Here is an 18,024-nt window from a genome sequence, read left to right as displayed (position 1 = left end):
ACATGCACATAGTCCAGTACATAAATATTTATGTCATAACATAAACTATGAACTTATTCCAGAGCCCTCAGTTACTGATAGTTAGGACTTACCCTGTTTCCTCCATGATGCAACCACCCCAGGATTCAGTGCAGTCACACTCTTCTCAGACAAGACCAACATACAATAGAAAAGGAAAACAGTTATAAATACACTTACAATGAAGTACTCGCTATAATAATGGACCTTGACTAATTATACAAAGATTAGCTGATAGAATTGCTGTACAGCCTTAAAAAACAGCCCACTTGAAAAACTGTTAATATACTTACAAGGAATGTGGTCATTTCACATTCTTATATTTGCACATTCTTGACTCAACACTAAGTTTCAGGCAGTATAAAAAGCTAAAAATAGCTGGCAACATTCTTCCCTACATGCTCTCAAAACAGGCAGCACAAGGCTCTGTGTAGTATACAATCCTGGTGATTAAAAATGTTGCCATTTCCTCCAACCTAAAATGTGTACAGAACACCATGAAGGAAAATTGTTACAGGACAGTCCATTCATTTTTTTTTCCTCTTTGCCATATAGGTATTAATAGCAATTAGCAATATGTGAATCAGCCAAACCAAAATTAATTATAAAAAGTAGTTAAGTGAAAGTGGATTTACAGTTTACTTACAGCTATAGCATGTAAGTCAAGAGTGACAAAATTCATAAAATAAAACCAAAAGATCAATATATTATGGTTGGTAAACCAGAAGTGATAGAGTACCCATAAAAATCATCTACCAAAGAAGGAACGTCTTAAAGATTAATGTTCTGCATTCTGGTTACTGCACTAAATCTAAACTTTTCCTCGACAGAAAATACTCACAATTATTTCTATGGCTATTTCTCCTCTATCCAGGTCTCTCATTAATCTTCCTCTATAAAGGGTATCCAAATAAGGAAACTAAGCTAGCTTTTTAAATATCTTTATACCCTACAGACAAAAGAAATATTGATTTCCATGTTAGATAAACTCTGCTTTATCCATAACCAGAAAACAACAATGTAGAAAACAAAATATTTTAGCTATTTCCAAGTTTATGCAGTTTAAAAGTGATGCTTTACAAAACAATACTCCCTTCACATTGCTTCCTAATTCGCAGATCTCTGAAGTGATTCCAAAACAAAGTTGCTACTGTCATTCACAGTTTTACAGAAAAAAACAAAGAGATAATGTAACCAAATTGCTTACAAGATACAAGTGAGAAGGGGGAAAAAAAGAAAAGTTTCTTTAGTCCCCAGACAGGCTTTACCAGCAGCTTTTGTATCAATGCTACAGGTGTGTTAAGGCCATGTCAATCTAATCCATCTGTGAAGCAGCCAGATACCAAGTTGAGCAATTTCTTACAGTTTCTTCAGTTATAAATAAGGTGTTTTTCCAAAAAAAAAAAAAAAAAAAAAAAAAAAAGTCAGTAACAGTTCTGTAGGAATTATAGATTATATTATGATAGGTAAGGAATTCTGAGTTAAACTAATGTTGTTTTTACATTACACCTTTGAATGTCGGTTATGAATCTAACCTAAATCAGGACATTGCTGAGGTCATTGCAAAATGAGTGCTAAACTGGTGGCTCTCACTTTGGTTAAACTGAAACTTTTTCGGTTATATTTCCAAAAATAAAATGTCTTGTTCTATGGTTAAAAGTTTGGTGTTCATTTCAAATATTACAAAGGAAGAGTATTTATAGATTTAGCTAAGGAGGACAAAAGGTGACTCCATGTACATACTCGGTTTCCTGGCAGCTGGCTCCCACTGTATTCCAAGGTTCTGAGCAAGACTTTGTGCTAATTCCTGTGCCATGGCCAATGGAAGGCCATACTGCATATGAAGAGGCAAGCAATTTAAAAAGAAAAAAAGAAAAAAAAAGCATAAGAGCATAAACCATTGTAATTAATATTATCCCAACTCATCCTGGTTTACCACATACCTACTACATCACAAAGTAATTATGTCCAGCCAATCACAATTCTGTGTGCATATAAAGAAAATAAACACAACTAAGTCTCTAATGGAAAAATCTTCCTCTTATTCTGAGGAAATCCCTGTCCAGTGGTCAACCTACAGAAAGGAGCCTGTTTCTTACTGTATAGGTAATACAGTTTTTGTGTAATACGATTAACCCACATCAAAATGAGATTTTCATATTAGATTTAACACTACTCTGAGGATAAAAATATTATTAAGAAAAAAAAAATCAATACTAGCTTTAATGATTTTAGCTTTTAAGCTAAAATAAATTAGTAATGGCTACATGCCATCAGCACCTCAGAAGATCAACCCTCTTATAGTGAGAAAATCCCAAAGGAGTTTCAGTGCTATATTTCAAATTCTTTAGTCTGAGATTTTTGGTCTATGCTTGACAAATATGTAAAAAACAGTTTATGATACTCATGAGAGTATAATGCAGACAGAAGAAATTAATCTTAAAAAGAAAAGTATAGCAAGCAGTACTTTAGTGATGATACAAGATTGCCTGTGAGATGTCTTAACTTTTCAATAAGTAAGTTATCTTTAAAGCTCTGAATACTGTAACATATGAATTCTATAGTTATAAAGTAGTTTCTATTTTACTTCATTTTAGTGGTGGTGAAAGTTTACCTCATTCACTCCTACTCCTCTGGTGACAGAGCAAACCCCTCCAAAGTAACTTAAGCTGCTCCTTTTGTAATGAAATGTCACATTCCTTATGAACAAATAAAAATAAAGTGAAAATAACTAAGATTGGGCACCAAGAACTTAATGAAAGATTAAACTTTCACACACATTACATGCACATTAATCCTCATCTAACATCAAAAGCTATTGTTTACAGAGTAAACTCATTAAAAGAGTTAATACAACCTAAGTATTGTTTATCTTGTAAAGTCAGCATTAGTCCCAAACCTTAAACAAGCCAACCAGAAATAAGCCAACCACATTCCTAAGAAAATTCAGTAACAACATTTTCTTTAAAAAGATAACAATGAATATATTCCAACTTATCATCTGTCAAGAAGGAATTCTGTACTAAAATGTATAAGATAAACAGGAAAAGGAATAAATTTGACAATATATCAGCATGTACTCATAAGGTAGAATCTTATCAGATGCTCTGAGATATCTTTAGGAAAATCAGGTCCAGCCTTGGCCTGTTATCCTTTCCAGACTTGATTTTATTTTGAACACTCTCCTCTTTCATTCCAAACAGCAACTATGATTTCATCTTCTTTGGAACCTCATCCTGCAGCACCACTAACTTTTATTTAACTTCTTCTAGTCATTTTTTTCAGAGATTATTTTATAAAATAACATAATAGCAATTTTAGAATTCAGTTACTCAAGTGAAGAAATTCAGGCAAGATTCCTGTAGCAGTCTTCACTCACTTATCATTGTTAGAAACAGAAATATACTTCACATTTAAAAAAGAATCCTGCCTCACAGTCATGTAACACTTAGCGAGTTGGTACATCTATTCAGCAAGGGAGACAACCCATGCAAAAAATAATTAAAGAGCACATCATCAGCGCTTGCATATCATATAAGAAGCAAAATTAGCATTGTGTTGCAATGCCTGTATTAAGACAGTGCAGCTATGGCAGAGGCTCTAGGAAATTCTTCATCCCCTATCTGTATCTTCTGTTGCAGAAGTAGAATGATAGGATCTCATACAAAATATTTGTCATTCCATCCTCCATAGCATAGGTAGGAGAAGGCTCAAAATCTTTATGCTACGCAGGAGAACTCACTTCCTCCTCTTTGATTACAATGCTGTGAATTAAAGTATACTGTTACTCAAGGTTGATGATGTGTCTAATGATTCAAGTGGAATTTCCCTCAAAATGCTGTATCTCACATGACAGAAAAAAATCATTTTACCTCTAAAGGAAGAGACCTTCCATTAATAAATGTCACTGTAGCTACACATATGAACAAATAACAGTAACTGGAATGCTCTTGTGGCAACACATAATACTGTCAGCTCTGCCCTCTCCTGCTCTTTACTGGAAAAGCAGTACATTATAGATGAGTAGCAAAACTAAGTGTCCTTAAGGGTGCATCAGGAGACATTACAAATATGTGACACTGTCTCCAGGTTGCAAAAACATTAACATTTTGCATATATATAATCAACAAAACCATAGTAGATATTATACCTATTAAAAATAGACTAACACATTAAAAAATAGATTGAACCTGCTGAGGAAGACATGCATTGATGTAATGACTACCAAGCAAAAAAGTAAGCAATATGACACAGGTATACAAAACCAGTATACGGAAAAGTATATAAAACTTTAACAGTCTCAGTCATTGTATAATAGTACATACGAGAGGAGGTGCACAGCATCAGCATGCTGTTTGATGTAGTGTTGTCGATATTTGGAGAAATCGTGAAGCATCTGCAGTGGGTCAGGGTGAATATTAATACGATCTCTGTCTGTCCAAGTTTCCACAGCAACAAGGACCACCCTGGTGTTCAGCTGTTCCTTGTATATCTGAGGGCAGAGACAGGACAGGCACAGGAGTAGAACACTGGGTCAAACATGCACAGTCAGCCAGTAAGAGCAAAGCGGAAGGACAAGAGGGGTAAATCAGGAGGGAAACATGGGAAAACAGTTAGCTGGTAATGCCTTGGATTTCCTAAAAGTTAATAATCCAATCAACCTAACTTTTGTTTTAGATAAAAAAATAAAAAATAAAATAAAATAAAATAAAATAAAATAAAATAAACGAGCAAACAAAAAAACTTGCTGCTCCTTTTTTTTTTTTTTGAGTTATTCCATTTTCTTTATAACTCTCAAGTCAAATGATTTCACTATTCATTTTTGCATAAAACCTGTATAAAAATCAATAAAGTAGAAATGGAAACATGCACACAATAATCTCAAAGAAAAAGATTTCAAAAAATAAAGGAAAACCAAAGCCAACTCTTCAAGTCAAGATTAAGTAACTTCTCAGTTTTCTCCAATAGATGCAAAAATTAAGACACACAAAGCTTGATTTTCATTTATCTTATGATCACTTTATGCCACTTAAGCAACATGACAATTAAGAATATTAGATTTTACATTGATTTTAATGTCACCGTAGCAGGAGGCAAGTAAATGACAACCAGGCCCTAACAATTACAATCAGGCCCTAACAATTACAAGACTGCTTTAAGATAACATTTTTAGCTTTGTGCGTGGTATTTGCTACTGAAATAAAACTGCTGTTCACTTTAGGACCAGGACATAAGATGCCAAATTTTATTAATTAATGTTACTGCAGATCTATGAGAGATAGATTCTTTACCTATAATAGACAGACTACCAATCTGAAGTATTTCGTGGGACATGAAGAACACTTACTGACCAAATATGCTCAGTTATGATTTGAAAAGCTTTTCATAATTAATCCATTAGCTGCTTAATCTATAAAATATTCAAAAGTTACTTGGTCATTTCCATAAGGCACCACATTTAAAATGTTTTTATTATATTTTTTTCCAAATCATACCTACACTACAGAATGTGAATTGCAAATATCCTCCTGCAGTTATGATAGACATTTATACTGAATAAATTAACACTGGCTTGCATCCTACTGTTTTGTGTCAAGGCAGCTTTATCCTTATTAAAAAAAAAAAAAAAAGTCAGTGCATAATATTCAGCTTAGAAGAAAAGGCAATAAACAGTAAAATGGGAGAACAACCAAACAAGCTCAATTTTGTCCAAGAACTTTTAAGGAAAAAGAATACTAATATGCTTCAGTGTGAGGGAGGCAGTCTAAGAACATACCCACAGAAACGGTTAACTACTTGAAAGAAATCAATGAAATTAAAACTCAGAAATTATATATGGCTGGATCAATAAAGCCTTTACTTATGTTTGCTGAGATGAAAACTATACTTCCTGAAGTGAACAGGAAGGAAAGGATGGCATAGAGAGCAGAGAAACTGAAAGTCTCTGAAAGCCAGTATCCTTTCTCTCATAATACTCAGTAAGAAATACAGCTACCTCCTTATGAACATAAGGGAGTAACAAGGCAGAAATCCCTGCTCCTTTTCATGCTCCATTTAAAGAAAAGGCCCCTAGGACATCATTTTGCAAAATCTCTATGACTAGACTGAATTCTACACTGGAAAGAAGCTGAATATTTCTGTAAATATACACACAGCAAATAAAAATGGAAAAACAGAAGGAATAATCAGAGAAAGGAAAAATAGTTAAATAGTTGTTAAAATGCAGTAGAAATACAAAGAAATAACAATCAGATAAGAAGATGAACCTACCGCCTTTTGAAATGTGCAATATGAATTGTAGCAATATTATTTCTATTATTTATATTTAGTATTTTCAGATGGTTACATAAAACTTTCCTAGTTCCCACTTCCAGTATTTTCTGTATTCACCTAGATTTTCAATACATGTAATACTTCTTATGTAAAACATTAAATACAAATACTTTATTGCTTCCTCCAAGCTAAACAAACTGTTGACAATATTTTGCTTTGAATCTTATCACACAGTTCTATTGGTATTGATAACGTTACATGCAAAGGGGACTTTGAGTCAGAATTTGGTTAGTCTGCATTCATAACTACCAGAGAATCCATCCTGCTTTCCCTACTGACACAGCTCTGAAAAGAGACAAGGTCAAATTTTTCCAACAAATCTTACCTGTAGTTCGTGTGCTTCACACATAGGAGTATGGTATCTGTATTGGTGGTACCCATTTATGATGCACTACAATGGGATTTTAGTTTTAAGCTATATAAATTTATAAAAGAGAATTTTTATTTACACCTTCTATTTTTCTCCCAATAGATATGTGTATCCTTTGTGAATTACACCTGCAGCTTCAACTACTTTAGGTTAGTTTTATTTCATGAATCCAAACTTGATTGCATCTCATTCTTATGCACTGGATAATGCTGAAAGCTCCTTCAAGTTTGAAATCCACCCTGCCAAAGGTAGACTCTGGAAGGTGCAAGCTTTGAGAAAAATGCCAAGGAAAAAATGTTGGTTTCTTACACATTCACCCCAGGCTACTTTTTTGCAGAGAAGCTGGAAATGAGTTTTAAAATGCAATTTTTATAGCCGCTCATTTTCTTTTTATCTGGTATCTGCTAATGTTAATTTTTTAAATACAGAACTAAACTAATGAAATTAGTGATACCATTTTCCAAAGACAAATTGATACTTACAGCATCTACAAGGTTTACCACAGATTTTGCAAAATTGTTTGTGTATGCATTTGAAGAGCGATGCTTTTTGAACTAAAAGGAGAAGAAAAAGTAGAACACAGTGAGAACTTAAATATTTATTACTAATTCATTATTTTTACAGCAAAGAAGAAAAAATAATATTTTAGGAAAGACAAAGGGACAAACTCAAAAACTTTGCAGATCACAGCCTATAACTCATATTCAAGAATCCCTGGAAAATTTAGGAAACCGTGTCTGCTAGACAGCCTTTCACATCTGTTAAACAAACATGTAGCCACAAAAAATATCCTATCTAGAATCGAAGTTCAGGTGTTCAAGACAAAATTCAAGGTAAACTCATTGCCTGTAGAGCTCATAAACATGACCTCATGACAGAATGCTGGCCCACCAGACCCTTTTATTCAAAGTAAATTTTTTACCAAAGACATGCTATAGTAGCTGAGTGTAAATCCACGACTTGAGAAAAACTGTAAAGTTAAAAAGGGAATTTGTATTATACTATGATTTGCAAATAGGATAAGTAAGTCTTCAAAATTTCATTAAAAGGGAACAAAAAAGATGCACAGAACAAAGAATGTAACAAATCTTCTCAAAAAATATTCTTACTAATTTCAGCTACTGGTTAAAAACAGCACATGGCATTACCTAATGAGCAATATTATCAAGTTCCATGAAAATGCCAGCTATTCCCACTTTGAAACATGGTACCTCAGAGTCCTTGAAACAAGAGGGTCTAGACTCTTCTCTGAACATCTCAGGAGTTACTCCCATCAAGAGAAGTTAGTTAGATGATCAACTACCTTCCTAAACTGGAATTACAGACAAAAACTCCCTGGTTTCCAGAATTACAATTGAAGTCAAGGTGAAATTAATCTTGAAAGACATCTATATTTTTAAAATAAAATAATCTGTATTTCTCAAATTGTAAGTTCTTAGAGTGTTATCAAGAAATTTGATGCCTCCACCACATTAGGTAACATTTTTTCCATGCCTGTAAATTCCAGTTATTTTTGCACAAGCAATCTAGTTTTATACAGACAAAATGCAATAGAGACAACACAAAGTTCACCAAACTCTTTAATGATGGCTGAGATTCATTCATTTTACTACAGTATTTTCTACATTCACTGTCATTCACTGCTAAGTTCCACAATGCTGTCTTATCAGTATATGCACAGCTAATTTTAATACACAAAGCTCCCCTATTACTATTCTCAAACCTAAACACTTTTAGCTGCAGTGCTATGGGATTCTGTTTGCTCTATGGAGATCCAGGATACTTGAACAAAAATAAGGGGGGAAAAGGGTTGCTGTTTTGTTTTGAGGCAATCCTAAACTTTCACAGAGTGGAAAGGTAAAATTACAGACTTTGAACATGTTCTTGGTTTCAGAAGACTAAAGGTCAAAATCAATACCAGCATATGACATAATGTCTCTAAACGCAGCTTCTTTAACAAAAATAAAGCAGAGTTAAGTCTGTAAAAAATACAACCTAGTTAAATACATTTAGGTGAACCTTTAGTGCTACAGGAAATTAAAACTGTGTGGAAATAGGTAATATTAACTAATATTAACCACTTAACAAGACAATGTCCAAAGAGGTTCGATACTTCTTCCAACATATAATCTTGCTGCAGGAGAGATCTGCCCTCTACCGGTAAGCAGAAAACCTTAAAAGGACACTTAATAAATTCCTGGACTTAAGGAAGTGTGAACACTTCCTTATGTATATCCAATTTACTCATTAAAAAAAAAATCATTACCTGCTTCTGAGTCACTGACAACTCTGAAGCAAATAATCTTGAGTGTTTGTGTTCTGAAGCTCTAACAAATAAAATGTGCAAGGAGACACCAGTCAGTGTCTGTAACAAGCACAGGGAAAAGGATGGTTGTCAGTTAAGCATGTCTGTAACAAGAGAGGCCAGAGGAAACAGACATAGAAATGCTATCCGTTCATAAGAAACACCAACCACAGACCTCAAACAAGAAGACAAAATATCCACAAGTTCAGTTACTGTACCCTATCACTACACAACTAGTATGTGAGCACTCTTAGAATAGTTTCCTACCAGTTGGCTTTGTAAATGAAAACAGTTGAAGAAATTTCTGTCCTAGTCTTCCTACCCATTCAAATTCCCTCCACATTGCTGATTTGACACAGATTAAATATAGGTTATTTTTAGCCCAGAGTATTTGTATAATTTATGAAACAGAAGCACGAAGGTTATATTATCTGTCTATTCAGCACTGGAACGAGTACAAAATACTTCATCCTGCTCTGATACCAGCTATTCTTGGTTCTTTAAAATTGCCCCTCAGCACTGACAAAAGGGCCCACTACAACTACATAAAACCACTGGGAAAATATGCAAGAGCGATAGATTTAATGAGCTCTTACAGAAATTTAAGTTTATTTTATTTGTACATAGAATAAGCTTGAACTGTTTGATCAACAGAATTTGATTTATAAAAAGGTCTTGCTCACACAGAAGCAAAATAATACTAAGACTAAGCCAACTGATGACCCTTAGATGCTTCTAAGTCAAATAATCATTGAGAAAGATAAGTGATATAGAGTAACTTGCTGTTGGTTGCAGCATATTCTTCATTACTAATAAAAACTTTTAAACCTATACTGAATATTTTCCATTGCAAATATGTTCTGATTAAAATGAAGCTGTTGGACTCAATGAAGGAATTACTTCAGAAAAGTTCTGTAGACCATATTTTAGACTACCAAAGCAGTTTAGTCTACCATAGTACAAAATGACAACTACTCATCAGAATAAAGCACAGCTCAAGGGTTACATGTTCTATGACTTTTACGTATGAACACTCTACAGTCCCAGCTATTTCTTTTGAACCTATGCCTACATCCTCCAGTACAAGTAAGACTTCTGTGGTGTAGTTCAGCAAAAGGGATGACATTTCCTCTTTAAAAGGAAAGACCCTGAAGAACACAGCTGGTCACTTTTTCTCCTCATAATTCTTACGGAAAAAAGGTATTTTCACCAATTTATAGGGACATCTGCATTTTACCAGAAAAATTTCAGAGAAAATTTGAGGGAAGGAAGGTTGAAGGAGAAAATAATACGTAGCTTAAAAAAATTAAGACTGGTATCAACAACAATCTTATTTCTATTCAGTAGTTTACTGGTTAAAATCTTTCACTACAAAGACGTGGGATTCCTGTGATGTGGAAACTGAACAAGAATCTCACCCTTACAAAACATATTACTCTCCAGTCAGCTCTCTTCTGATTTTTACAGGGGTATCATATTGACACTTTGATAGCCTTACTTGGCATATATAGCGAGAGCAATACATTTAAATAACAAATGTCATCTGATCTCATTTTTTCCAGTTATCCCACTGGACAAAAAGGAGAAAACAAGTCATATATTTTAAAAAAATACATACAAACAGTTCCTGAATGAAAGAAACCACTTATCTTCTACTTCACAAATTGTGTTTATAAGCATGGAATAGCCATGAAGAATCATGAGATAGTTTTGTCTACAGGCTTTCCTGCATTAAAATTTAAGTTAGTTAAACTAAAGTCAAAGTAACAAATTCTGACCTCTTTCTTTACCTCTTTGAAAACAGGATATAATTATGGGCATACTAAATTTTCTGTGTAATACCATGGTGTTTCAGACATTATTTAAAAACAAAAGTGCCATTGAAAAACTCAAGTTACATTCAGCTTTGTTATGGCCTGGACTAGATCTTACACTATTATCATTAACAGATGCTCATAAATGAGATCTTTGACACAAAAGTATATATAATGTACAGTGCTGTATACCACTTTACAAATAATAATCAAAAGAAATCACTGAATTGATATACTTACCATTTTATGGTCATTGACTATCATGAGCTCCAAATATTTCATTTCTTCAAAGATACCACGAGATGCCTGATGGATTAAAGAAATTCTCTGAGAAATCATAAAGATGCAGTGATTTTCAAAAATAAGTGCAGCTGCTGATATAACAGGGTTACTTATTATGTAGGGTGTGCAAGCCTGTAAGAACTGGGTCAGACCTTTAACTACAGTAATTCATCATAGCTCCACTAACTTAGCAAGTTTTGATAATTGACACTGGCTGAAAATCTGAGTCACACCATTAGGAATAAGTTTAGAATCTACTTTTTGGTTCAGTGCAGAAGCTGCCACTGCTTCTCTGCTCTCTTATTTTCACAAAGGAGAAAAATCTCAAACACTAGAAACTCTTAGTTTACTACTCATCACAGATTTAAGGAGAAAGTTAGTAAAAATAAACAGGCCCTTAAAAAATATACCAAGATTGTATAAGACAGTGGAAAAATACCAATTAATTTTCTTAAACTCAGTTATTTCCCAAGCTCTCACGCATATGCACACTCAGATCATTAGGACTATCAACTGGGTTCTCTCAATAACCCAGTCAAATCAGATGTCCTTATTTGGAGTTCTTCTTTGATCATACTACTTAACATGCCAAATGAAAATGAAGTCAGATACCTTCAAATAGCAATACCTCATCCAAAATTAATCTTTATAAACAAGGAGACTCAAAGCCTAAAACTCACCACCTTCTAAGCTCATTTTCACTACTGAACTTCTGAGTTTTGCTTTTAGAAGAATTTTATTGTTTTATTGATAATTGTATTATATATCAATTTTAAGCTACCAAAATAATTAAATAATAAAAAAATAATTATAATAATAAAATAAAGCCCCTCTTCACTCAAGTCTGAAAATGAATGTTTCTGGCCATGTTTTATAAATGGTCTTAACACGGGGTCACATTTCTACTCACTGCTCTCTTTCTTCTCTTCCTCCTCAGCCACTGTAGTTCAGAGAGAAAGGGCCATTCAGAACTAGAATCAGTCTCTGTACAAATTAGAATTGAAGAATTTCATAGCATTATTTTAAACTACTGATATACAGTGTCTAAACCAAACGTGGATTAAGATCACCAAAATCAGAATAAACTTTGATATTGAAAAGTTCATTCTTTTAAAATACACATTAAATATTTCATATAAAAACACAAGTCATTCAGAAATCTAGAGTTAGAATTAAAGCATGCAAGGGGAGGTAGAAAGATTGCAAATTTGGCTTAGGACATATGCTTTCTTTCATTTTTTGTCCTCAATAGCATTAACATCACTGATTAAATTAATTGATTTGCAGAACTCTAAATACGTTATGAATGAAAGCCTTTTAATCTGCTTTTGATTCCACTACAATAATTGTGAAACAATTTTAGTATTTATTTTTCAAGTTTTTCTAAATAATCAGCAACTTTAAATAGACTATTAGCTTAATATTCAAATCGTTCAAGTTACATGTACAATTATATCCAATATTGAAAAACTCATAAGCAAAAACATACCAAGGTCCCGCAACTGCTTGGAGGCTTGTGTTCCATAAGTTCTCTGGATGATATGTGGTCTACTTTTGCTTTCCTGGTAAGAAAAATATATGATATTTTCTTCTAATTAATAATTAGCAAGTGAAAAGTGAGGTATTTCTTTCATTATTTTTATTTTTTGTTATTTTTTGCATGCAAACATAGTACTGATTTGGCATAGCACTAATTTGAAAAAAAAAATGCTTGCAATCCTAAGTAAATCATGGAGCTTCTCTGCTTCAGCCCATTCACTGTCCTGCAAAACCCAGATATCACAGTTGGTTTTGAGATTACTTGAAAAAAAGCTCCTTTAAAATCCTTGTGTTAGAGAATATAAACCATTTACTTATATACATCAAGTTAAAGAGCGTATATATATATATATATATATATATATATATATATATATATATATATATATTTAGATGAAATTTTCCTCTTCCAGAAGAAACGCAAGGATATGCTTACTATTTATGACAAAAATCTATCTTCCTAATTGCAGCAAAATGCAAGAAACTAATCAATATGGTATCTTTAAGAGGCTTTTTTCACCCTAACTGTTGAGTACACCAATAAAAAGAACACTATAATGCACGCTTTCTTTAGAAGTCTGACATGCTCCAAATTACCACATTTTGGTATCTGCTCTAGAAGATACCTGTATTTTCTTCTGTAACACCTCTTCTGCAGAGGCTGCCAAAACAAGCAATTCTTTTCAAAGGGTAAGATGCTACTGTCCTGTAATTTCTGTGAAAAATACCCAATGAACAGAAGGAAAATACAGCATATTTTTGCCATATTTTTTCCCCCCATTGGAAAAAGATGTTTTGTGTAACACCTGCCACAGTTAAGGTTAATCAAGCTGACTAACCTACATGCTGAAGCCTGTGGCCCAAGATATTTATCTCACATAGTACAATCAAGGTATGAGCTACTGAAAACTTGGCAGCTGTATTATTTTGATCTTCAAAAGTTTTGAGAAAAATACTTACGTCCTCTTATAATTTAGAATTCTAGCACTTGAATCCTCAACAGAATTGGCAGATGGTGTCTCACTTCTTTAATTTCTCCTCTGACTACTATATTTATACCATTGTATAAATAACATTTCCATTAATTTACTGTATCTGTACTGTCAGTTTTTAACCTTACAACCTATGAATACATGTTACATCAAAATGCATTACATGGCTTAACACATGGCATGTAATATGTTTTTTGAGGAGACTGAGAAACGTCAGTCTTTTTAGATGTAACATTTTTTAGCATCTGTATTGTTTCCTTTAAAATCCAAGAGTTGACCATCCAAATGATACTGATTCCTCTGAATGTTGATTCCATTTCCTTGAAAGCTTCAGGAGTCAAAGATTTTGTAGATCTTACTCTGGGCTACAAATTCATCTTTATAGTCACTAAAACAAATCAGTTCTGCAGCATCATGTTACTTATCATATACTGTAAGTACTAAAACAAGGCAAATTTGAGAGATGTGATACAGCATCTAGAATAGACCCTACAGACTAAGAATGATATGAATCTTAACATTGTCTCAATGTTGCAGATTCATTCTGCTGAAAATCAGTCAAATCTTTGAACCACTCAAAAGATAGAAACCTACCTGTTTTTATTGTTGTCTGTGAAATGTAGTCAGTTCTATTAGCAGATAGTTCTAGGAACAGCTGTGTTTAACGACTGAAGTGAATACTTCAAAAAATAATTCTAGGTAATATATTTGCATAAATAAAATCCCAAATCACCTATGAATATATGAATATGTGACTATGCTGGACCAGAATAATTTAAGCTATACAGTGACTTAACACATGTAAAGTCTAAGATACCCAGATATAATTATCTACTTCATTAAACTCTTTCTGGAAACACGACAGATCAAACAGCAGTCTGATTCAGCTTCAAATTTGGATCCAACTGCTTTAAGATAGATGATTTCCAGAGATCCCTCCTATGAATTTATAAATCCTTTATTTCAAGTACTAGAGCAAATTAATAAACACTTTTTGACATTCCATAGCCATTTGCTATGGAATATATCTTACTACCAATATTTAAATGATTAGCAATGACTATAAAAAGAAAAAAAAGCAAAGAAAGATCTTAAGCAGCTCATGCTTGCACATTTCTTGCCTTAAGTAAATTCCAATCAGGTATTTTACAATACTTTTGTTTTCCTTATGAATGGATAAGTCAGGTCACACGTTTACTTATTTATTCTAATACTTCTATTTACTATTTCTTGAGCACTCTCTTTACCAAATTAAGTATAAAATCAGATCAAAATAGACTTACTGTACTGTGGGTCAAATCCATTGGTTCTATCATGTACAGATAGTTTCTATCTTCAAACATGCCACTAGAACATAGGGAAACAGAAGTGATAGTTAGGATTACATGGGAATTAACCTGACTCCAACATAAGATTTTTGACTAAATAAAACCAAATTTGGGGCTGAAAATATCATCAATATTAAAATAAATTCCATATACATACATTTCCATTCTATACAGCAAAAACTATTATTTTTTTTTCCCCAGAAATCAGGCGCATTTTCATGAAATAACACTGCATGTAGTGGTGATGTAATGATAAAATACCAGAGAGTAAATATTTGACCTTGGAAAAAGGGAGTCCTAAGACTCATGCATGCAGAATGAGGTGAGTAACAAATCCTAGTAAGGACTAATATCTTACATTTTTTTCCTTGCATAATCTAATAAAAAGATCAATTATTCAGTAGGCTAACAGAATCATGCATGAATACTGTGCATACTGCTGAAGTACAATTTTTTATCCTCCACCTTAATAAGGCATCTTGGTGAAATATTTATTGCTGCTTGCCATGCTCAAAAGGTTTCATGAGACAGTATCAAAAGACTTTAAATCCAATGATACTAAAAAATGTGTTAGCAGTTTGGCATAGCTGGTACTGGTAAATCAAAACCCCAAAAATCTTTGGGCCTGGAGAATTTCAGTCTATCACACGTTAAGTGATAATATTCAAGAGCAGTAATTAGTTAATAGCCTTGTTTGAAAAATGAGAAATACACTTACTGAAGACCGTTACAAGTTGAAAGAGCAACTTTGGAGTCCTTAACACCTCTGATATTTCCATGGTAGTAACAATGCTCTCCACCCTATTCATGTATTAAAAGAAAAAAAAAAAAAAAGAAAATGGAAAACCCATGGAAAATTACTCTGATTTCCTGTCTGTTGCTTAAAACCAAGGAGAAAAAAAGATCTAACATCTTGCATCAGATAAAATTTCAGAGAAAGCAGTGATTGCTAAACTAAATCCCAATGACAAGTTGCTAGTAAGAGAAAATTGCTAATTGCTAGTAAGAGAAAAACTGTGCACAGTAGAGACTAATTTAAATGTTCAAGCCATAATGTGAGTTATTCTCTTGTACTTACAATGCTTTCACAGCATTCTCCATCTTTTTTTTAAAACACATTTTTTTTTGCTGTAAATTGATTCCGAAAAAACGTTATGTAATGCAGGTTATATGAGTACTGAGTTATTTCTTGATACCTTCCAGATCCGTTCAAATTACAAGTAACACAGTGTTCATCAATCATCTGGCATGTGTTTGGCTTGGATTTAGATTCTACCAACTCATGTTTGATTTTGATGTCTCTAAAAATTTGTTAATCAAAACGTTGTATCATTAAAATGTAGGTACCAGTATTACTGATGATGAATGAACCAGAAGGTGAATACAGCTTATCAACAATAAAATGTACAGTTGCATTTTTACTCTGTAGATCAAAAGGGTAATAATGGTCAACTCTTGATTTTAACTACTAAAAATTCAAAATTGATGCAAAATCAAATTATTCAAAAAAGGTAGGATTTTTGTGATTTTCTAAGCAAATTAACAGTCATATTTTAGACAAGATTCTGGCTTTGAAAAAGTAATAACATTTAAATTACCTACAAGCATGTTTAAATGTTAGAGACTTAAACAACAAAAAAAAATATTAGGCAAACTACAACTAAAACCTCAGTTCTGAAAGGCCTTAATTATTTGAAATAAGGGAGGAAGACCCTGATGAATGCTACAGTGCAGGAATTGAACAGTCAATAGCTGCAGGGATTAGGCAGAACAGAATTTGTTCAGAAGTCCTATCAAATGGGTGTTCAATGAAACTGAATATAATCTGCCATTTCTCCACAGAGAGATAAGGGAAGCTGCAATGTGGAGGAACAGGACAAAACAAGAGGCCAAAATACCACAGGAAACATTTGATGTATACTTAAAATCTTCAAGTTCTGATTCTCAAAAGCCTTGCTCAGATAACACATGAACTCTAGTGAATGCTACATGCTTTCCTCGAATTCAAAGTGCAACTTTGCAGGATTGAGAATTGCTACCCAATTCCTCATCATAGAGTGCGTTACACTGACCATCCCTCTCCTAAAGCAATTGGCTCCTGATTAAGCTCTCCTTAAAGTGGGCAAAGAAGCAACCTAATCATTGAAGGGGACTTCAGGCATGCTCAGAACACATCTATGAGAGTGACAAGGTTAAGATCCTCACATAATAGAGTTGCAGTGGCTTATTAAGTATAGAGCATTAAATGAAAATGCCCTTCTCAACATTTAACCCAAGTTTTTCATCTCTTAACAATTTCCCAGGTCACCTTGAGGAGAGTTGACTCCCAGCTCCTCACTTTCCAGAAACGCGCTCTAGCTCCAAAGCTACTGGGCTATTTTGTGTCAGAGTACCCTGTGTGAATTACACTGAGGCAGTTTCCTTTTGTAGAAAACAGAGATTCATGAAATCAGAAAGAGGAAGCACAATTTTATTCCCCAGAGGCTACAAAGCTTCTAGGAAACATCTTAACAGCAGATTACAACAAATAAATGATTTAGATGGGAAATTCAGAAATAATTGTTTTGTCAAACCAACATCTACTCACATGCAAGAATTACTAGTCTTAAAATAACTTCATGAAGATCTTTTTTAATCTGTTTTTTTTGGGGGACTTTCCACAGCTTTACAAGCTATTGTTCTTCTAAGTACTAAATCTGTATATTTAATTTTTCCATTTAATGCAGGTAGGGTTACACTGCACTATTAACAGTTTTGTATTATTTTGATCGTAAATATGATCGTAAATAGCTAAGTATGTATAAAAAAATGAAGAACTCTGGCATATTTTAGGAATACATACTATAGGCAGACACAAATCACATTATTAAATCCTTTATCTTTATTCTCATGCAGAATTTAATTCTACCCTTATTGCGAGACAGCAGAATTACTAAACCCTAATATCACTGAGGAATAACGTGTTTAGGACTGTTAAAGGCTTACAGAACTACTTATTCTGACTAAGGATAGAATAAACTAGCTTCAAAGGAACAATTCAATC

The 18,024-nt window shown here is 33.3% G+C and overlaps 1 protein-coding gene across 12 annotated transcripts in view; it reads right to left on the bottom strand.

The window, feature by feature from the left end:
- ADAM23 (ADAM metallopeptidase domain 23) overlaps positions 1–18,024 on the bottom strand; it is a 73,664-nt gene that overhangs the window by 33,057 nt on the left and 22,583 nt on the right. For all 12 annotated transcript variants that reach the window (XR_011097677.1, XR_011097678.1, XR_011097679.1 and 9 more), the window contains 10 exons: positions 15,700–15,782; positions 14,937–15,000; positions 12,612–12,684; positions 12,033–12,106; positions 11,081–11,146; positions 7,204–7,275; positions 4,344–4,510; positions 2,633–2,717; positions 1,762–1,852; positions 93–141 (listed from right to left, as the gene is read on the bottom strand). Coding sequence is in view for 9 of the 12 variants with exons in the window: in XM_068685951.1 (XP_068542052.1) it covers positions 93–141; positions 1,762–1,852; positions 2,633–2,717; positions 4,344–4,510; positions 7,204–7,275; positions 11,081–11,146; positions 12,033–12,106; positions 12,612–12,684; positions 14,937–15,000; positions 15,700–15,782 (824 nt within the window). In the remaining 3 variants the exon portion in view is untranslated. The remainder of the gene's footprint in view (positions 1–92; positions 142–1,761; positions 1,853–2,632; positions 2,718–4,343; positions 4,511–7,203; positions 7,276–11,080; positions 11,147–12,032; positions 12,107–12,611; positions 12,685–14,936; positions 15,001–15,699; positions 15,783–18,024) is intronic.

The sequence above is a fragment of the Anas acuta genome, chromosome 6, assembly GCF_963932015.1.
Source record: "Anas acuta chromosome 6, bAnaAcu1.1, whole genome shotgun sequence".
Classification (NCBI taxonomy): domain Eukaryota; kingdom Metazoa; phylum Chordata; class Aves; order Anseriformes; family Anatidae; genus Anas; species Anas acuta.
Note: the sequence above shows the minus strand (reverse complement) of the source record. Positions and strands in the feature narration are given on the sequence as shown.